The sequence below is a fragment of the Artemia franciscana genome, chromosome 2 (genome assembly GCF_032884065.1).
Source record: "Artemia franciscana chromosome 2, ASM3288406v1, whole genome shotgun sequence".
NCBI classification, from domain to species: Eukaryota; Metazoa; Arthropoda; class Branchiopoda; order Anostraca; family Artemiidae; genus Artemia; species Artemia franciscana.
This window is the reverse complement of record NC_088864.1, coordinates 32480206-32503723: the sequence shown is the minus strand read 5'-3', so window position 1 is coordinate 32503723 and position 23518 is coordinate 32480206. Positions and strand designations below refer to the sequence as shown.

The 23518-nt window shown below is 35.9% G+C and overlaps 1 protein-coding gene across 3 annotated transcripts in view; it reads left to right on the top strand.

Moving 5' to 3' along the window:
• Positions 1 to 23518, top strand: part of LOC136040253 (monocarboxylate transporter 2-like) — a 375363-nt gene that overhangs the window by 312731 nt on the left and 39114 nt on the right. For all 3 annotated transcript variants that reach the window (XM_065724486.1, XM_065724471.1, XM_065724480.1), the window contains one exon: positions 14902 to 15043. In XM_065724486.1, the coding sequence (XP_065580558.1) occupies positions 14902 to 15043 (142 nt within the window). The remainder of the gene's footprint in view (positions 1 to 14901; positions 15044 to 23518) is intronic.

Sequence of the window (23518 nt, the reverse complement as noted above, 5' to 3'; positions counted from 1 at the left end):
GTCGCCATTGTAGGTTCGTGAGATATCATAGGCAGTAGAATAGCGCTGCCTCAGTAAAGGGTGAAGTGGACATAATGATTTTTTTTTCACAAAGGCAGATCGTATAGAAGGACATGTCATAGAAACTTTGGAAGGGGCTTATTTGATTGGAAATTGGAGGTTGTAGTGCCCTTTTTAACAGTCAAAAGTGACTGGACGACAGCCAGCCCTCTCTCACATTCATAAATTCCCCAGACGGATCTAATCAAAATATTGAAATAGCCATTTTATTCCAGCATAGTTGAAAGATCCTGTAATTATGTCTCTGGAGATGTCAACCCTCTAGAGCCCTCTTGACAAGGGCTGTAAGCTATGCAATTCGCCTATTGTTTACGGCAAGTATTTGTTATTGCGAGAGAGGGTATAGTTGACTAAAGTGTAAAAAGACCAAAGCCATTTAAGTAAAGCTTTCAGAAAATGTTGAGATTTTTTGAAATAAAACTCATTATGTGCAAACAGGTGACAAAAGGGCGTAGCTCAATAATGACTTAGGGTATTAAGTTGGAGCTTCCACGGAATGATGAGGAGGATGATCAATCGACCAAAGAGGTAGTATTTGCATTCTACTGCATACTACTGCTATTACTACGCCTACTACTACCACTACTGCTTCAGCTGCTTTAACTTTTACTTTCTTAGCTACTACTATTAAAGCTGATGACAAAAACAAACAACAAAAACAAAGAAACAAACATATATACATACAACTTATTTTTATATATATAGATAGATATGTATATCTATCTATCTATCTATCTGTATGAAAATAAGTTGTATGTATGCATGTTTGTTTATTTGTAAAAAGACGGTTTGCATATAACGTCATTATAAGTATATAAGGATTTGTATATAACGTCATTATAATATGACGTCACAGACTGGGACACCGGGACACAAATGACGACTGGGACACCGGGACACAGGGAATATAAGTGATGACCAGGACACTCAAAGAGAAATTACAGACCGGGACACCAGGACACAAATGACGACCGGGACACCGGGACAAAGGGAATATAAATGACGACCGGGACACTCAAAGAGATATTACGGGCCGGGAAATCAGGACACAAATGACGACTGGGACACCGGGACACAGGGAATATAAATGACGACCGGGACACTCAAAGAGAAATTACAGACTGGAACACCGGGACACAGGGAATATAAATGACGACAGGGACACAACTACAACGGGGTGGCCGGGGGGCATAGGGGGGATATATAAATGACGGCGGGGACACAGAGAATGTTTGATTAGCAATCACCATCAACAAAGCTCAAGGGCAATCATTAGAAAAATGCGGTATTGATCTGAATACAGATTGTTTTTCCCGTGGAAAACTATATGTTGCATGTTCAGGAGTCGGTAAACCTGACAATCTGTTTATATGCACAGACAATGGGACAGCGAAGAATGTTGTATATTCGCAAGTTTTACATAGTTAAAAACATATATATATATATATATATATATATATATATATATATATATATATATATATATATATATAAATAAGTTGTCTGTGTGTCGAGTGACGTCATGCCATCAGGTCGTCATGGTGACGTCATGTCATCAGGTCCTCATGTCGTCATTATGACGATGCCGTCATTAAAGGTATTTAAGACATTCGTTCACGGAAAAATGTTTAATTGTAAAATGACTGAAGAAACTACAATGTCAACAGCCGATGAAGCTGCTCAAAGAGTCTATGCCAAAGAAACTTGCTGCTGATAGAGAAAGTAAGAAAAAAAAGCGTGCCGAGGAATCACAAGAGCAACGCAAAACGAGACTTGCTGCTAAAAGAGAAAGTGAAAAAAGAAGGCGTGCCGAGGAATCACAAGAACAGCAAGAAAACAGGCTTGCGGCTGATAGAGAAAGTAAGAACAGAAAGCATGCCGAGGAATCACAAGAGCAACGCGAAACCAGACTTGCTGCTAAAAGAGAAAGTGAAATAAGAAGGCGTGCCGAGGAATCACAAGAACAGCAAGAAAACAGGCTTGCAGCTGATAGAGAAAGTAAGAAAAGAAAGCGTGCCGAAGAATCACAAGAGCAACCTGAAAATTATCGCCTTGCAATCAGGTACAGCCCAGTCGATGATTATAGCTTGAGTAGATGTGTACAAATCGGGACTATGTCTAAAATTTGTCCCTATTGCAAGGCCTTGAAATTCAATTTTGAAACAATGGGAATGTGTTGCGCCTAAGGAAAAGTTAAACTTCCTCTATTGGCTGCACCACCAGAGCCATTGAAGAATTTGCTTACTGGAACTACGTCAGAATCTAAGCGTTTTTTATCACAGATAAGAAAATATAACTCATGTTTCCAAATGACGTCCTTTGTTGCCCAAATCGAAAATCCAGATCAATTTATGCCTACTTTCAAAGTAAAAGGGAAAATTTATCATAGAGCAGGGTCCCTTCTACCATTCTCAGGCGAGAATCATAAACTATATATATATAAATAAGTTGTCTGTGTGTCTGTGTGTCGAGTGACGTCATGCCATCAGGTCGTTATGGTGACGTCATGTCATCAGGTCGTCATGTCGTCATTATGACGATAACGTCATTAAAGGTACTTAAGACATTCGTTCACGGAAAAATGTTTAATTGTAAAATGACTGAAGAAACTCCAATGTCAACAGCCGATGAAGCTGCTCAAAGAGTCTATGCCAAAAAACTTGCTGCTGATAGAGAAAGTAAGAAAAGAAAGCGTGCCGAGGAATCACAAGAGCAACGCAAAACCAGACTTGCTGCTAAAAGAGAAAGTGAAAAAAGAAGGCGTGCCGAGGAATCACAAGAACAGCAAGAAAACAGGCTTGCGGCTGATTGAGAAAGTAAGAACAGAAAGCGTGCCGAGGAATCACAAGAGCAACGCGAAACCAGACTTGCTGCTAAAAGAGAAAGTGAAAAAAGAAGGCGTGCCGAGGAATCACAAGAACAGCAAGAAAACAGGCTTGCGGCTGATAGAGAAAGTAAGAAAAGAAAGCGTGCCGAGGAATCACAAGAGCAACCTGAAAATTATCGCCTGGCATTCAGGTACAGCCCAGTCGATGATTATAGCTTGAGTAGATGTGTACAAATCGGGACTATGTCTAAAATTTGTCCCTATTGCAAGGCCTTGAAATTCAATGGTGAAACAATGGGAATGTGTTGCGCCTCAGGAAAAGTTAAACTTCCTCTATTGGCTGCACCACCAGAGCCATTGAAGAATTTGCTTACTGGAACTACGTCAGAATCTAAGCGTTTTTTATCACAGATCAGAAAGTATAACTCATGTTTCCCAATGATGTCCTTTGGTGCCCAAATCGAAAATCCAGATCAATTTATGCCTACTTTCAAAGTAAAAGAGCAAATTTATCATAGAGCAGGGTCCCTTCTACCATTCTCAGGCGAGAATCATAAATTTTTACAATTGTACTTCATCAGTGATGGAAATTCTGAATTGAATACACGTTGCGAAATTTCTCCCAACGTTGAAAGGACAGTCGTTTCCTAATTGCAACATCTTTTCCACGAAAATAATAATTTAGTGCGTCTGTTCAAAACAGCCATCGATATGATGCCTACAGATACGCATAAAATTGTTATTTCCGCTGACAAAACGCCTCCTGGCCAAGATGTGCGTAGATACAATATTCCAACTGTCGACGAAGTGGCAATCGTTATGGTCGGTGATCAGTTTTTACCTCGAGATATTATTCTTCATAAGCGAAATGGTCAGTTGGTAAGAATTGCTGAAACTCATCGATGCTACGATGCCCTACAATATCCTATCTTTTTTTGGGATGGAGCCGACGGCTATCACTTTAATATTAAATTGATGAATCCAGCCACTAACAAAGAAATGAATAAGAAATGCAGTGCAATGCATTATTATTCCTGTAGACTAATGATTCGGCAGGATGAAGACAGTTATATTTTAAAATGCCGTCAATTGTTTCACCAATACATCGTTGATATGTATGCAAAAATTGACACTGGGACACAAATAACGACCGGGAGATATACATGACGATCGGGACACTCAAAGATAAATTACAGACCGGGACACAAATGACGACCGGGACACAGGGAATATAAATGACGTACGGGACGCTCAAAGAGAAATTACAGACTGGGACACTGGGACACAAATGACGACCGGGATACTGGGAATATAAATGACGACCGGGACACAGGGAACTTCGATTAGCAATCACTATCAACAAAGCTCAAGGGCAATTATTAGAATAATGAGGTATAGAACTAAATACGGACAATTTTGTGTTGCATGTTCAAGAGTCGGTAAACCTGACAATCTATTTATATGCAAAGACAATGGGACATCGAAGAATGTTGTATATTCGCAAGTTTTACGTAGTTAAAAACATATATATATATATATATGTATATATATATATATATATATATATATATATATATATATATATATATATATATATATATATATATATATATATATATATATATATATATATATATATATATATATATGGGACACAGGGACACAACTACAATGGCGCGTAACGACTTACGCGTGCTGGGGGCTTGGGGGGTGCGAAGTGCCCCCACCAACTAAGTGTTGGGGTGGCGCGAAGCGCCACCCCAACAGCTAGTGTATATGTAAATGTGTCTGTGTTACTGTCAATCCAAAGTCGTATGATGTTATTTTTTTTTGGTAATCCTGGGTATTAAGATTTTTTTTTTCAACATTGTGAGAAATAGAAACATTCAGGTCGAAATAGGGATCGTTTTCTATAAAATGCAAATTGTGTTCCGGTCTCTAGATGGCATGGGGGACTTCAACCCTACTCCACTTCGCTTTTTTCTTGTTTCTAGTCGGATTTGTCTATTTATTGCATTTCCACGTCGTTTTTGGGTTTCATTTATTTATTGATCGTGATTTATGATAATTTTACGCTTGGAAAGTTATTTTACGTGATTTTTGAACATCGTTGGTTAAACGTAGCTGTTTGTTTTTTGTTTTTTTTAAAACACTTCTTTTGACGAAAAGTTTTTTTGTTTTAATCTATGTAGAGAAAGATTGCACAGACTGGTTTAATCTTTTAATGTTGAACTTGCTATGATTAATTTACTAAAAGCTTTGCAATATGCTCTCTATTCATCCAAAGTTTATCAATTTATCCTTTTCGGCACCAGTTTACCTACATAAAAAGAGAAGAACCTTGAAATAGTGTTTCGATGAAATTTATGTTTGGTTGAAATTCCTACAATCATTAAAAGCGTCACCTTTCTAATGACGTTCAACGATAAACCTTTCTATTTTAAAAGAGTCATTCTGGGAAGCTTAGATCATTCCCCTGAAATGTCATTTGAAAACTTTAAAACGATCTTGATATCAAGATCGGAAGTTCAATATTGCACGATAATCCATTCTTAATTCGAAGATTTGTATGCGAGTCCATTTATATAAAGCGTGAAGTCTTTTTTAATTTGAGCTCTTCCCTTAGGGACTGCACGGATTTTTCTTCGATTGGAGACATTTTTATTTTTCCTTTTGGTGAGAATAGCCTTCTTAAAATCAAGACCATGTTTGACAATGATGGACCCTGTGAGGGGTTGTCGTGGTGTTGAATTGGTGTAAAAAACCGCATACTTGACCTTTAATGCATTAGAGGTGACTTAGTAATGAACTTAGGTTCACGTATATTTGGTCTATATTTTGTTTTCCGTCATCATAAACTGAAGGTCATTTTGGTATGCTATTGTCAAAATTCTCATTTTTATTTTGTAGGGATATTTGGCATGGATTGCTCTTTACTAACCCAGAATTCCAAATAGAGTAATTATGGGACTAATTGTGAGTGGAAATGGGCCTAGTGGTTCAGGGGGAAAATCGCTATGTAGAACCACCATTCTCTTTTTTGGTGTCGCTTTTCTGTTACATTTCAGGGGTCTCTACCTTTCACGATTCTCTCCTTATTTGCGAATTTTATAACTTTCCTGTCATTTAGATCTTTCATAGCACTAGAATCTATTTTACCTAGGTTCTAAGGTTTCTATACAATACCCCTTGCATAGGATTCTAATATTGTAAGAACAAAATGCTCTATACTAAACTTATTTATTATAAAAAATAATATTTACATAAAAAACAGTTATACATTGACATTTGGTATAGATTTTCACTAAGACTGTCGGACTCGTAACCTTAACGGTCACCTTTAAGAAACAGGCTTCATACCTCCATGCACAGCCGATAATCTAATTGTCAAGCAGGCAGACTACAGTCATAACACTGGCCTCATATCTACCTCGACAAACTCATGGAAAGTCTAAATGATTCACCAAAAATACTCTTCAGTTCTGAAAATTAAACCAGATAGTTCGCTTACTTCACATTTTTACATTCACGAAGCACTTTACTGGAGGATATGTTGCATTTTTATGCCTCCTTTCAATTCTCAAGCATTTACTATACGTGTAAATAATTTCACTCCATTTTTAATTTCAGAAACATGCTAATCGTCGCTTAGAATTTCGCTATATAAATAAAAGCCCAGTTTTTTTCTGTCTGTTGTGTCAATTCCTGGATAAAAGATTTCTTTTAGACTGTGCCAATAAATTTTTGTATTTCACCGAAAAAACTATCAAACAGTTCGTGTTAACGAACTGTAGTAAGGAGCGACCCGGCTCGATAGTAACCAAAACTCTAAAAAACGGAATTTTAATACCAATCAAGAAGAATTGTGTTTTAATGCTGATTTTAACTATATAAGTTATAATCAAGTTTAGTCCTACCCATCAAAAGTTACGAGCCTGAGAAAATTTGCCCTATTTTAGAAAATAGGGGGAAACACCACCTAAAAGTCATATAATCTTAACGAAAACCGTACCATCAGATTCAGCGTATCAGACAACCCTCCTGTAGAAGTTCCAAGCTCCTATCTGCAAAATTGTGGAATTTTGTATTTTTTGCCAGAAGACAAATCACGGATGCGTGTTTATTTGTTTGTTTTTTGTTGTTGTTTTTTCTTTTTCCCAGGGGTGATCGTATCGACCCAGTGGTCCTAGAATTTGGCGAGAAGGCTCATTCGAACGGACATGAAAAGTTCTAGTGCCCTTTTTAAGTGACAAAAAAAATTGGAGGGCACCTAGGCCCTCTCCCACGCTCATTTTTCCCCAAAAGTTACCGGATCAAAATTCTGAGATAGCCATTTTATTCAGCATAGTCGAAAAACATTATAACTATGTCTTTGGGGACGACTTTCTCCCCCTCAGTCCCCGTGGGAGGCGCTGCAAGTTACAAACTTTGACCAGTGTTTGCATATTCAATTTAATTCAATTCCATTTATTCAAATAAAACTAAAATATAACACCAATAATAATAAAGATCCTGGAAGCGAACTTGTTGAGGACCATAACCACAAAAAATTGAAAATGAAGAAGAGATAAAAAAAAAGAAAAGAGAAAACATGGGTAACTAAAGCAAATTGAATAAGAATATAGAGAGTTATAATATCAAAATTTTAGTACATTATTATACAGTGTGCGAAAACTTGTGGATAGCTCGACACTGGAGGGTATTATACTCCATTGAAGTATAGATTTATAAATGGGGGATCCTGGGCGGAACTAGAGACACACTTGGGGACAATGAAGGAACGGTTGGATGAACGGAGACAGAGGCCTTCAGAATTATTAATATTAAAATAAGATAATAATTGAGGAGGAAGATTTTTATGGTAAGCGGAGTATGCAAGGTATAGATTTAATTCTTTGATGATTTGTTCAAAAGGGATAATACCAAAATCGGAGTAAAGTCCTGGGTGGGATATAGTCAGGGCAGCCGAAAAATTGCTTTGATGGCACGGTTTTGGGCAGATTTTAATTTATTGGTAACTGAAGGAAAAGTGTTGCCCCAAACGGATCCACAGTATGAGATATATGGGTAAATAAAAGAGTAATAAAGGGTGACAAGGATATCGGGAGTAAGAATATAGTAATGGTTATTGGGAAGTGTAAAGACGTTTTCAGGGGGATTTTTTTGGTTGGGAGGAGGGGTTGGGAAGAGGGGGTTATGTGGGGGAAACTTTTCATGGAGGAATTTGTCATGGGGGAAGAAGATTTCCATGAAGGGGGTGCAGTATTTTCTAGCATTATTTAAAAAAATGAAAAAATAAATATGACAATTTTTTTAAAATGAAAGTAAGGAGCAGCATTAAAACTTAAAATGAACAGAAATTATTACGAATATAAGGGAGTATAATTATTACTCCTCCTTTATACCTCACTCTTTACGCTAAAGTATTTTTAGTAATTTCAACTATTTATCATTAGACTATTATGCAACTATTAACTATTAGAGGCGCCATTTGGGGGGTCAGGGGTGGGCAAATGCCCACCCCAGATTTTTCAGGGGGCCAAAGCTTCCGCCACAAACGGTCCTTTTCCTGCCACAATAATCCATTATGTCCTACATAATCCATTCTGTCCAATTGATTTGGAATTACTGCACGCCTATTACCCAAAGAGCGTAATTACCTTACGACCCTTGGGGTATTTACGCTATTTGCTTTTAATCATTGTAAACTTTAAAAGTAGGTTAGATACATAATAAAAGTTTCAAGTTCTGTCAAATGCCCATTTCCTAGATGATTATGTTAATAGTATAAATTCTGAATATTTGCAGTAATTACTCTAAGTTGACAGATTAAAATAGGTCAGTTCCTGTCAAATGTTTCGATGTTTTTTTCTTTGTTTTAGTGAATATAAGCCACCGTTTTAGATTACTTGAGTCAGTTCTTATTCTGTTTCTGTTCTCGTCTTATGTACATTTACCGTATCATATGTGTAAATAAACATTTTTATTCTCGACACATAAACCTTATGAAAGTTAGAGACGCTTGACATCCTCAACCGGTCGAATCCCAGCTTTTAGGCCAACGTTACCATAAGACTCTAAAGATGAGAGCCCAGAGAGAAGTAGAAGGCTTTACATCATTAAGCCCATTAACTTTTTAGTTAGGTAAATATAAAGGTATCAATAGCCATTAGCATTATAACTCAAAAGATCACCAAGCATTTGAAACAATTTGTGACAATCGGACTACTACTTTGGCAGATGAAATGAAGCGAGAATACTCCAAGACTTTCAACCGTCTACTAACCAAATTTGACAGAAGCCTCACAGATAACTTGCCAGTGCTGAGCACAATCGAAGCCTTGGATCTAAGCTCGACCAAGTTCATGGACACAGAGTTGCTCAAGCGTTTCTCAGCTCTTTACGGGGAGCTGGATATCGACGGCATTCTTCTTGAATCTCAAACTGGTATTGTCAAGCGTTTCTTGCTTGATGAGGAGAAAAAGCTGGAAAACTTCCTAGACATTGTCAACCATCTTCAGGCATTACCAGTGGCTCACTCAGAAGTAATTTAAGCACTTCGGATTGCTGCCACACTTCCTGTGACAACAGCAAGCAATGAGCGATTGTTTTCTAGCCTAGAAATAGTGAAAAACTACCTGCAGTCTATAACAGGAGACGATCATCTCAGTCACCTCCTTTTGATATTTGCAGAGAAGGATTTAGTAAAAAATTGGACTACAATCTGCTTGTTGACGATTTTGCAAAGATGAAACCTCGGCGGTTCCCCTTGTTACCTTGAGTGGTGTAATATTTTTTCTTTTGTTATGTTTTTCCTTTTTGTAAATATATTTGATCTGAAAGATGTCTGCTGAAGGAAAACCGAGATTTTGGTTACAACCCTCAGTATGTTAACAAAGATTACTTTCACCAACGTATTGTTTACTTAAATAAGAAAGTTTCTCGCTGAGAAGGGCCAGCCTGTAGTCTGGTTGAATTTTTCACTTTCAGTTTAATCACTTAACCTCGTTGATTATGATCTTTGGTGTTATAATTAATCTTAGAGGTCAGTGTGGCTGAGTTCCACATTTGGATACAGTACATTTCCATGCAACACATGGGTGCTGAAAATGCGTTTTTACTTAGAATATTCAATCGATGTGCTCCCAAAACTCGCATTTTTTCTTACGCAAAAGTTGGGGGGGCCCAAAATGGAGTTCATGCCCACCCCAAGATTTGGCCCAAATGGCGCCTCTGTTTATTCTACGGCCTTTGTGATTCAGGGGAAAAAAATAAGATTTTGTGTAAAGAGCGAGGTATTGACGAGTGGGCGAACCCTCTCATATCTATATATATAAAAATAAGTTGTCTGTGTGTGGATCTGTGGATGGATCAGGTGACGTCATGTTTGTCCGCATATGACGTCTGAATTATTTCACACTAATACAAAAGAAGAAAAAAACTAAAAAAGGTAAAAACTACAAAAAAAACTAAAAAGAAAAAAAACTAAAAAAGCTAAAAAACTAAAAAAAACTAAAAAAAGGTAAAAATCTAATAACTAAAAAAAACTGAAAAAAATAAAAAAAGGCAAAAACTACAAAAAATAAAAACTAATAAAAAAAACTAAAAAAGCTAAAAACTAAAAAAAACTAAAAAAAACTAAAAAAAGGTAAAAAACTAAAAAAAACTAAAAAAGAAAAAAACTAAAAAAAGGAAAAAACTGAAAAATAAAAGAGAAAAAGAAAACTAAAAAAATATGAATAAATATATATAAAAATAAGTTGTTTGTGGGTTATGTCTGTCTGTCTGTCTGTCGAGTGACGTCGTGTTTGTCCGCATATGACGTCTGAATTATTTCACACTAATACAAAAGAAGAAAAAAAACTAAAAAAGGTAAAAACTACAAAAAAAACTAAAAAGAAAAAAACTAAAAAAGCTAAAAAACTAAAAAAAGGTAAAAAACTAAAAACTAAAAAAAAAACTGAAAAAACTAAAAAAGGCAAAAACTAAAAACTAATAAAAAAACTGAAAAAGCTAAAAAACTAAAAAAGGTAAAAAACAAAAAAAAACTAAAAACTAAAAAAGAAAAACTAAAAAAAAGGAAAAAACTGAAAAATAAGAGAAAAAGAAAACTAAAAAAATATTAATAAATATAAAAAATATAAATATAAATATAATATAAATTAGCAATAAACTGAAAAAACTAAAAAAAGGCAAAAACTAAAAAAAAACAAACTAAAAACTAATAAAAAAACTAAAAAAGCTAAAAAACTAAAAAAACTAAAAAAACTAAAAAAACTAAAAAAAGGTAAAAATAAAAAAAACTAAAAACTAAAAAAGAAAAAACTAAAAAAAGGAAAAAACTGAAAAATAAGAGAAAAAGAAAACTAAAAAATTTTTAATAAATATAAAAAATATAAATATAAATATAATATAAATTAGCAATCAACAAAGCACCGAGACACAAATGACGACCGGGACACAGGGAGTATAAATGACGACCAGGACATAAGTAAAAAAAAAAACTAAAAAATCTAAAAAAATGGTAAAAACTACAAAAAACTAAAAACTAATAAAAAAAACTAAAAAATCTAAAAATCTAAATAAACTAAAAAAGAAAAAAAGAAAAAAGGAAAAAAATAAAGGAGAAAAACAAAACTAAAAAACGAATGTATATACAGACCGGGACACCGGGATACAAATGACGACCGGGACACAGGGAATATAAATGACGACCGGGACACAGGGACACAACTACAATGGGGACGCCGAAGGGCACAGGGGGATATAAATGACGACCGGGACACAAGGAATATAAATGACGCCTGGGACACTCAAAGAGAAATCACAGACTGGAACACCGGGACACAAATGACGACCGGGACACAGGGAATATAAATGACGACCGGGACACAGGAACATAACTACAAAGGGGACGCCGGGGTGCACAGGGGGATATATAAATGACGATGGCGACTCAGGGAATGGTCGATTAGCAATCACCATCAACAAAGCTCAAGGGCAATCATTAGAATCATGAGGTATAGATCTGAATACGGATTGTTTTCCCATGGACCATTATATGTTGCATGTTCAAGAGTCGGTAAACCTGAAAATCTATTTATATGCACAGACAATGGGACAGCAAAGAATGTTGTATATTCGCAAGTTTTACGTAGTTAAAAACATATATATATATATATATATATATATATATATATATATATATATATATATATATATATATATATATATATATATATATATATTCACAGGTGGGACATAGGGACACAACTACAATGGGGCGTAACTAATATGGCGCGTAACGACTTACGCGCGCGGGGGGGCTTGGGGGGGGGCGCGAAGCGCCCCCACCAACTAGGTGTTGGGGTGGTGCGAAGCGCCACCCCAACAGCTAGTACGTAATAAAAACATAAGAATATAGAAGTTTGTTACGTAAGCCTAATTCGTAAGTTACGTATATCTTTTACTAATGAAAACGTTCGTAGAAAATTAAAAGTTCTAGTTGCCTTTTTAAGTATCCAAAAAATTGGAGGGCAAATGGGCCTCCTCCCCCCTCCTTTTTTCTCTAAATAATTCGATCAAAACTATGGGAAGGCCAATTAGCCAAATAAATAAATATGCAAATTTCGCTTAGTTATTCATCTGCGGAGAGCCGAAATCAAAAAATGGATTATCTAAAAACCGTTCAGAAATTAAATAAAAAAAAACAAGTTTTTTTAACTGAAAGCAAGGAGCTATATTAAAACTTAAAACGAGCAGAAATTACCCGTATATGAAAAGGGGCTGTTCCCTCTTCAACGCCCTGCTCTTTACGCTAGAGTTTTTACTGTTTTAAAAAGTCGAGTTGACAGAAATAGTTAAACGTCAGCGTAAAGAGCAGGGCGTTGAAGAGGGAACAGCCCCTTTCATATAGGGGGTAATCTCTGCTCGTTTTAAGTTTTAATGACGCTCCTTACTTTCAATTAAAAAAAACTTGTTTTCTTTTATTTAATAGTTGTTATAATACGTTGTTTGGCTAAGCCCTTAAAATCTTAAATTATTTAAGAGGGGATTTAATTTATTGGGTATTTGTTTTATTTATTTAGGTATCTTCTTAATAAGCTAGAATAGCCCATATTTTCATACACATGGCTTTGAAGTGCTGTCACAAAAATTGAGGGTAAGGGAGGGAACCAGAGTAATTTTAAATACACTAACAGACATTAATTTCCGCACAGTTTCCCAAAATCAATCTTCTTTTCATGAAGGAGAATATCCTAACCACTTTACTACGGTAGCTTTTACTCATAAATAAATTACACTACTCATCCTTGCTAAGAAAACATAATTCGTAGGAGATCTCTTTCACTACCTTCTTTTCCTTTAGAGGCGTACCCTTCAGACCCTAAGAAGAAAAAACGTAATTAAGTTGGGACTTTTTCGGTTACTACTACTACTACTACTAATAACTCACTGCAGCACCAAGCCGCCTGAGGCCAACACAGCTACGCACGCTCCTCCTCCAACCTAATCTATTTAAAGCCTCCCTCTTTACACCCTCCCAGGAAGTTCCCATTTCCTTTAAATCCTTATTTATGACATCCTCCCAACCCAGACAAGGACGACCTGCTTTCCGTGTAGCCCCAGACGGTTGGCCAAAAAGGACAATCTTCGGTAATCTGTCATCCTTCATCCGTAGAACGTGGCCTAGCCATCTCAACCTTTCTTTCATTATAGCCCCAGAAAGCGGGATTGAACCACACTTTTCGTACAACCTACTGTTTGAAATACGGTCAGTCAGCCGGGTACCCAGAACAATCCGTAGGCAATTTCTCTGGAAAACATCTAGTAAATTTTCATCTGCTTTTCGGAGTGTCCATGCTTCAGAGCCATATTTGACCACTGTCATCACTGTAGCTTCCAATATTCTAATCTTGGTTTGTAGGCTTATCTTTCTATTCTTCCAAACTTTTTTTAACTGTGAAAAAACACCCTGAGCTTTAGCTATTCTACTTTTAACATCTTCACTGCTCCCACCCTCTTTACTAATAATACTACCAAGGTAACTGAAGCTCCCAACCTGATCAATCTTTTCGTTACCTAAGGTCACCTGTTCATCTTCACTTATTCCTAACCTTAGTGACTTAGTCTTCTTAACATTAATTTTCAAGCCTATTTTAGCACCCTGAACTCGTAAAACCTCTAAAAATTCATTCATTTTGCTCACACTTTCATCTAATATGCTTAAATCATCAGCATAATCTAAGTCCAGGAGCGTTCTTCCTCCCCATTTGATTCCATGGTCTCCAATTGCCTTTCCTGTGCTCCTTAAGACGAAGTCCATCAAAATGATCCATATAAAGGGGGATAGAACACAACCCTGCTTAACTCCTGATTTAATACAAAACCAGTTGCTAACCTCATTTCCTACCTTAACCGCAGCAGTATTATTCTCGTACATAGCGCAAATCACTTTAATGTATTTTTCTGGTATACCATATAACGATAAGACCTTTGTTAACGCTGTTCTATCAACAGAATCGAAAGCTTGCTCATAATCGATAAAACTAAGGACCAAAGGTGTTTGACAACGAAGGGACTTCTCAATTATTAACCTAAGAGTGAAAACATGGTCGACACATCCTCTACCTTTTCTAAAACCGCATTGTTCTTCCCTTAAAACTTTGTCTACAGCATGTCTCAGTCTAAAAAGTATCATATTACTCAGTAATTTGCTACCTACAGAGACCAGACTAATGCCTCGATAATTCCGGCATTCACTCTTGTCACCTTTCTTATACAGTGGTTTAATTAAGGTTTTCCTAAAATCATTGGGTACTTCCCCTTTTTCAAAAATCATGTTATGGGTAAAATTATTTTGGTTTCACGAATTTTGGAACTTTGGAACGAATTATGGAAAAGTTCCATAGTTTTTTTTTCAATATTCTAATGAAGTGTTTCTACTTAGGTCTACAATATGGTATTAGCTACTGATCTTTTTTGTGTCTTTGGCTTCTATATTATTTTTCTAGCCAGATGGGATGGCGCAATGGTCTGCAAACTGTAACTGGATTAACTTGTCTTGCTTCAGTAGTTGGATGCTTCTACAGGTCCGCCTCACTATATCATCCTCAGCGACGAGCCATTTTGCACCTTAAAACACAAAGAAAGAAGGTATTTATTTCTTGCATAAAAATTGAATTTAATTTACTTGCATTTAGTTGTAAAACGATAAGAACAAACGCAACAAATGTTGAAGATCCGCTTATAGGGTGAAATACCTAGCAAACAAGAGGTTAAACAAACAAGAAAGAATGAAAACATATATGTGTTACAAGTTCACTCTTGTGTCATCCGTCTGAAAATCTTCTCTAAAAAACTGACTTATTATTAAGTTGAAAACTGTGTGATGATGATAAAATGTCTTACCATTAGTAATGGAGATACCTATAGAAGGAAAAACCCATCCGTCTATGGGAGAATGCGAAGACAACATGAACGATAGAGGAAAAAAAAATTCTCGTTTCTTAAAAGTAATTTCTTTCCTTAACATTTCTTTACCTAAAGCGGCCTCCCCATTACTCTATTTCAATCATTTTTGAACCGCGATATTTCGTAGTTTGACCTGTATGAACCCATGAATTAGAAAAGTTAGTTGGCTGCTCGGGTTTCAGACTAAGGATTTTAGCTTATCGTGGGTGTTTCAATCCCGAGGCTTATTGTTTGAGATATTTACTTTGGTATTACATTGTTTGACTTGTTTAAAGTTATGAATAAGAATAATTAGTTGCCAGTTTTGGGTTTTAATAAATAGGTTTTCTTAGATTTTCGTGGGTGTACGGTGTCGAAGGCTTATTATTTGAGGGTCTTTACTTTGGTATTTCGTGGTTTGACTTGTCTGAATTTATGAACTAGTAGGCCTATAGTTATTTGACTGTCTGGGACTTTCAAACTTAGGTTTTCAGCTTTTCCTAGATGTTTGGTCCCCAAAGCTTAGTGTTTGAGATGATCACTTTTTTATTTCATGCTTTGACTTGTCTGAATATGTGAATTAAAATAGTTAAGTGACTGTTTGACTTTTCCAGACTTAGATTTCTTAGCTTTGTATGTTTGGTTTCAGATGCTTATGATATGGATGTTTGCTTTGGTATTTCATGCTGTATCTTGTCCGAAGCTATGAATTAGAATAGTTATTGGGCTTTTTGAGACATTATAACTTAGGTTTTTTAGCTTTTCCTAGCTGTTTGTTTCCCGAGGCTTAGTATTTGAATTGTGTACTTTGCTATTTCGTGCTGTATTTTCTCTGAAGTTATGAATTAGCATAGTTTTTTGGCTGCTTGGGCTTTTCATACCTAGATTTTCTGCGTTTTCCTGGGAATGTCGTGTCTGAATCTTATTATTTGAGACGTTTAGCTTGGTTTTTTATGGTTTAGCTTGTCTCAATTTATTAATTTGAATATTTAGTTGACTATTAAGGTTTTTCAGACTTAAAATTTTTTTTGATTTTCCTTGGGTGTTTGATTCCTGAAATTTATTTTTTGAGATTTTTACTTTGGCATTATATGGTTTTAGTTGTCTGAAGTTGTGAATTAGAATAGATAGTTGATTTTTTGGGCTATTCAAACTTACACTTTTAGCTTTTAGGGGGTGTTTGATTGCCAAGGCTTATTATTTGAGATATTTACTTTGGTATTTCATGGTTTGACTTGTCTGAACCTATGAATAAAATAGTTAGTTGACTCATTAGGGTTTTCGGACTTATTTTTCTTAGCTTTTTTTGGTATGATATGTCAGAAGCTTTCTATTTGAGATACTTACTTTTTGTTTTTTTCGTGGTTTGATTTGTCTGAACTTATGGATACTTATGAACTAGAGTAGTTAGTTGACTGTTCGTTGTTTTCAGACTTAGATTTTAGCTTTCCGCAGGACTTTACTTCCCAAGGCTTATTTATTTTATATGTTTATTTTTTATATTTTGGTATTTTCTAGTTTGACTTTTTTGAACTTATGAATTAGATGAAATAGATGATACGATGTCAAACCACAAAATATCCAAGTAAAGACCCTCGAACAATAAGTTTAAAACACGAAACACCCACAAAAACCTGCAAAAACTTCAGTCTGAAAACCCCAAACAGGTAAAGAACTTTTCTAATTCATAATTTCAGACAAATCAAACCACAAAAAAACAAAGTAAGGACCCTCTAATAATCAAACCATTCGCGGTAACGAACTGTAATCAGGAGCGACTCGGCTCAATAGTAACCGAAACTCTAAAAAAAACGGAATTTTGATACCAATAGTTACATCAAAAGAATCGCACTTAAATGCTAATTTTAAATATATAAGTTTCATCAAGGTTCTTGGGTAGATATCTTGGGTAGACTAGGCCTTCTATGAAAGACACCTATCATGAACTTCTTGGTGATGTGATTACTGCCTAACTAAAGGCTTGATAAAATTACCGATAAAGCACTCCTCGCAGTATTAATCGCAGTGTATTCAACACCTTAGTGAAAAAGTACCGTAAGAAAGGCAAGGTCTCCGCTAGAGTTGCCTCCAAGGCGTGGATTGTGTTTCTTCCACAAAGGTTAATCCATTTTTCGATATAAACCCTGTACTGGCGATTAGTCAAATCCCACCATCCATCCACGATAATATCGACTGTCGGAGGAGAATATTCTTGGTGGTAAAACCTTTGCCGGCGACGAAACAAACCTGCTAAGTGCAACATTCTGGACAATGGACGGTGCAAGGTCAGTTTCTGTGGAAGAAAAAAAGTAAAAATATCATTTGCTAGAACTATGAGACTTCCGATTAAAAGCTTTAATAGCAAAAGATACCAGACTTCTGTGGTCCAGTGTAGAAACATCAAAGGTGCCTGATCTTTTTCTACCTTCTGAAGGGTCCTCAGAAGTAAACTAAATGGGGGGGAATGCATAAAAGAAATGATGCTTCGAACTCGTTGCAATTGCATCTACAAAAAAACATGTTGGGTCTAGTTTCCAAGAAAGAAATCTGAAAATTTAATCTAGTTGCAAACAAATCAATATCTATTGACTGACATACCAAATAATTCAAAATAATAAATATTCCAGAATCCAATTTCTATTCTTTTTCATTATAAAATTTTTGCGATGCATCCGCGATATTAGTAACACCTGCCACATGTTCTGCAGATATCCACCCTTTGCCCTGCAATACTAGCTGCGAGACCTTATTTGCGAAATAATTACAAAACTCAGACTTTGATCCTCCTATTTTATTTAGGGGCCTTCGTTTCTAAAACATTGATGTCAAATCCCTTCTCTTCTGAGGACAGTTCACCTGTTGCCATTTTCGTGGAATATTCATCCACGAGTGCCCAACCTAGTTTCGATGTATCACTACACAAATATTTGTCAATTGATCTTGGTTCAAGAGCTTTAGAAACATGATTGCCAATATCCAACCACCATTGCAGTTCCAAACTTACATCGGATATTAAAGTTAGTCATGCCGCAAAATCACACCTCGAGTACTTTAATGCTTGTATTTTCAACGATTCCGCTTTCCGGTAATATAAAGACCCTAGTTCCACTGCTGAGAAGGTGAAAACAAGAACTTCTAGAGTTTCTACAATTCTTGAATCGCAGTCGATTCTTGAATAGAAATTTTTCAAACCAAATCTAAAACTTTCTTATTTTTATTTCCGTCAGGAAAATACGCATTGACCGCAAATCTAACAGAAAACCCAGGAATTCTATTTGTTGATTTCAAATGAGAGCTGACTTTCTTCGGTGAATCACAAACCATAGCATTGACAACAATTTCACTGTTTCATAGACATATTATTTTAACTAAATATGACCTTCACAGAAGGAGAGAATTATCCGAATAAGCAAAAGATAAATACCCTTTTCGGCGAAGTAGGGAGAAAACGGGTTTCATACGTTGATATTATCTGCCCCCTTGGGGCAGATAATAAACCGTTTAGCATTGATGTGAAAGCATAACAACAATCTACTTCAAAATAAAGCCACATTTACTGATCAAAATCAAGAGGATATGAATAATAAAAATCGACAAGGTCAACGGAGGCCATATAACAATTTTTTGTCAATAAAAGAAGCGCAGACTGAACACTTTCCATTGTAAAACGGTAATACATAATGCTTTCGTTTAGTTTTTTAAGATTCAGAATAAACCGAAAAGACCCCGTCTTTCTTCGGGACCGTAAAAATCGGAGAAACACAAAGTATTTCCTTTATTCTGGACTCGGGTACTTTAACAATAACACCTTCATGCAATAAAATATCAACTTCTTTTCTTATAGCCTGTATTTCTTCAAATGTAAAACTTTTGTTTTTTGTTTTCAAAGCCTTTAATGGTGTTTTTTTCAAATTCAATCTTCTTGCCCAAAGCTACAATGTTCAACATATTCAAAGCACTGGTTATTGACTGGCATTTTGAGACGAACTTACTAAATATCCCCGCTTTAAAGCTATCAGCCAAATATTGTGACTATGTATTGAAATTCATAACCAAATCGTAAAAATCAAGGGTGGAGAATGTAAAATAGTACATACCTTTGCCAAAAGAAAATCCGTGACTTTGACTTCAGGAGAACATAAAGCTGATGTTACCATGGGATCTGGGCTCACTTCAAAGTTCATCACATGACATCTTTTTTAGACTTAGATCATAGTTGGTGATGCCAAGTATGTGAACTGCATCTGTTAGGTTTTTGGCAACCTTTTCTTTGATATGCTCATTTTCAAGCTCAAGAATCGCAGCTGCTGTCTCTAAAACACAAAAGGTTGAGTGAACAATACTCCACTGCACTTGAAGTGCCTTAGCATCCAACGGTTTAGCCCGTGATGAGTAGCTTAAATTTCACTATTCAACTTGGGACCAACAATTTAATCGGTATTTGCAGGCCTATTGTGGCGCTGAAATAAATCTTGTATCTTCCCTACTTCCAAATGCTCAGAGATAGCTCTATTTGCAACTTTGACAAGTTTCTTATGGATCTTGGGACCCTCTTTGGTACCAGAACGTTCTTCAGAAATCTTTTTGAATCAAGTGTCATTTGACGTGCTTTCTTTGAATCTTTTACCTTTGTGCTTTTCCTGAGATGCCTTCCGCTTTCTGTCATGGGTTCTTATGGAGCTCACAGAGCCAGTTCTGTTGGTTCTAGAACCTATTTGTCGGCTCTGAGAGCTAGATTTTTGCTCATAGAACTAATTTCAGGGCTCCCACTTATTTGTTTTTGGTCACTATTACTATCATTTGAGAGTATTCTGCGACGTGAGTCGCAGGTCACTAAAAAAGTGCACTAGAACTTTTAATTTCCTTTCGAATGAGCCCTCTTGCGATATCTTATGACCGCTGGGTCGATAAGATCACCCCCAGGAGAAAAAAAACTCGCATCTGTGATCTTTCTTCTGGCAAAACCTACAAAATTCTACATTTTTGTAGATAGCAACTTGAAACCTTTACAGAACGGTTCTCTAATATTCTGAATATGATAGTGTGATTTTTAAATTATATGACTTTTAAGGAGTGTTTCTCCCCCTTTTTTCGACAATAATTCAAATTTTCTTAAGCTCTTAACTTTTGATGTGTAAGACTGAACTTGATTAAACCTATATGTTTGAAATCAGCATAAAAATCTAATTCTTTTGATGTATCTATTGGTATCAATAGATACCAGTTTTTTAGACTTTCGGTTACTATTGAGATGGTTGCTCCTTACTTACAGTTCGTTACCACGAACTGTTTGATTCCAAATATATAAGATTCATTAAGTTTAGTGTTAAACATCAAAAGTGTTGCCCTGACAAAATTTGTCTGGTTTTCGAAAAATTATTTCGAAAGATTTTGTCACAATTCTTTAAGAACGACTCCTGAATTGCAAAGGCCGTTTAGTTAGAATAATAAGCATTTTTAAAAAAAATAAAGCTATAAAAAAACTTTGGCTTAAAGAGCAAGGTATTAAGGAGCCCCCCCCCCCCGCCTCAGATACTTAATAGTTTCTGTTCGTTTTCAGTTTTAATGTTGCTCCTTACAGCAACATTAAAAAAAAACTTTCTTTTTTTCTTAGTTAATTCAGTAAAATTATTATGAGCCTTCTAAATATTAAAATTCATATCTTGGTATTGTGAATTGATGCTTGTTTTAAAGATCAAATTCACGCTTTACTTTTGTGGAAAATCAGTGTTTTAGGATTTAGTTCCTATTCGTTTTGTCATTATTACATTGTAATTAGCAACCAACCTCATATACGTCAAAATCTATGTTCGTTTTAAGCTTTAATGTTGCTCCTTACTTCCGGTTGTAAACACATTTTATTTTATTTTATTCAGTAAAGTTAATATGACAGCTCTAAATATTCATATTCATATCTCAATAATGTGAATTGATGTTCGTTTAAGGGTTAAACTCACTTCCAAATCCACCGGGCTGAGGGGGATCTTGGGACCCACTCCCCAAGATTTTTCTGGTGCCCTTATTCTTTTTTCGTGTTTTTCACTCTTTTTTAAATAAATTTGGCAATTTGGTCAATTATTGGCACCATTATCACACACCCCCCCCCCCGAAAATTCACTTGTCATCACCCTTGTCACATTCCCCCCCCCCAAGATTTTGTTCTAGATCTGCCCCCGTCAAACTCACGTTTTACCTTTTTTGAAAAATCAGGGTTTTAAGATTTAATTCCTGTTCGTTAATTCCTATTTGTGGAATATTAAATACTGTTTCTTATCCTGTTTTTCTTGTGTAGGTTTTGTGTTTTAAAGTAAGTGCTAGTTTTTCACAATTCTATAAATATAGGTTAACATCAAGACCCAGTTTGGTTTGAAACTATTTTTCAAAAATATGTGACATAAACTGTGAAATGGTAATTTTTGTCTATTTTCAGCCTTAACTTCGTTCTTTATTTTCTTCAGGAAAATTGCGTTTTATTTTTAAATTAAAATTTAGTAGTCTCAGCAGGATCCTAATTATGGCGAGAATTAGAAGTTAACGAGCATGTGAAGATGTTGGGTACATACATGCAGCATAAATGAAACTGTTGGTCACAGCAAAATACCTAAATAGCTGTTATACTTAAAATAACACTGGGGAAAAACACTACAAGAACATGCGATGATAATAATATAAATGGAGTTAGCATTCTTAATCATTAGCTAGCTAATAAGGTACTATAAATACCGAAACTGATCTGAGTGAAATTTATTGCCTACTAAACACCTGTTAAATAATTTAAAACTAGCTGTTTCAGCAAGTAACTCCCGTTTCCTTTTTATTTTCTAGCTGAAGATTTGAAAGGGGGCTGGCGATATAAATTGTATTTCCTAGAATTGTATCATTTGTTACTCTGAGTTCACACACATGTTCACACAGGAGCAAAAATCGCCCATCGCCACAATTTAGTTGCCAGTTTGAGCAATTTTAGTTGCTCAGTAAGTCGGGTACTCAAAACAATCCGTAGCTAATATCTCTGGAAAACATTTGACAAATCTTACTCTGTTCTTTAACCGTCTATGCTCCAGACCCACGCTTGACCACTCTCATCACCGTAGCTTCCATAATTCTAATCTTGGTTCGCAGACTTTTCTTCCTATCCTTCCATTTTAATTGCGAAAAAAGTACCTTGGGTCTTGGCTATTCTACTTCTAATATCTTCACTGTTCTAAAGATGGTTCTAAAGATGATTTTACGAAAAGATTCTACTTCTAAAGATGTCAACGTCATCTTTTCTTCTTCACTTATTCCTAGCCTTAGCAGCTTAGTCTTGTTAATATTTTCAAACCTATTCTAACACTCTGAACTCACAAAACCTCTAAAAGTTCATTCATTTTCTCGCACTTTTCTAGGATACTTTAGTCATCAGAGTAATCTAAGTCTAAGAAAGTTTTACTCCCCCATTCAATTCCGTGTTCTCCCATTGCCTACTGTGCTTCTTTAGACAAAGTCCATCGAAAACGTCCATATAAATGGAGAATAATACGACCCTAAACTCCTGATTTAATATGAAATCAGCTACTAACCTCATTTCCTACTTTATAGTGGAGAAAAAATACGGTTTGTCCTTTGGAAAAATGTTTTTCCCCAATTTTTTTTAAGAATGTTCAAAAAAATCAACTTAATTACACGAAAAATCCACCAGAATCCACCCTTGCACGAGTGCCCGAAATTTGCCCTTGAAGGGAGGAAATAATGGGGGGGGGGTGTTAGTCGATTATTGTCTGTATACATATTTTGGAGTTTAAAAAGTCATTTTCTATGAATTAAGCATGATGAATCCGAAGCCAACGTCAGAAATCCAGTTTTCCGTACTCCAGTTCCTCACCTTCATGGTATTGGAGGGATGGTTAAAGTGCGTAGATCATTATTTGACGGATTTATGTGGCTAAAGAATCATTTTACCTCTAATAAAGGTAAAGGCAAGGTAAAGAATACGGCATTAGACTTTACAGTCCCTACCGGCTGTACTGATCTCCGTTTCTTGGCCCTTCAGCCAGGAAATGCAATGGGGGGTAGGGGCCAACCATCCTCTGCTTTCGCACACCCTTCCTGTTTACCTTCCCCAGATTTCTCCAGGTACCCATTTAGAGCTGGGTCGACTTTGGCAGAGCTTACAGAGTCACGCCACTGACCCCCGTC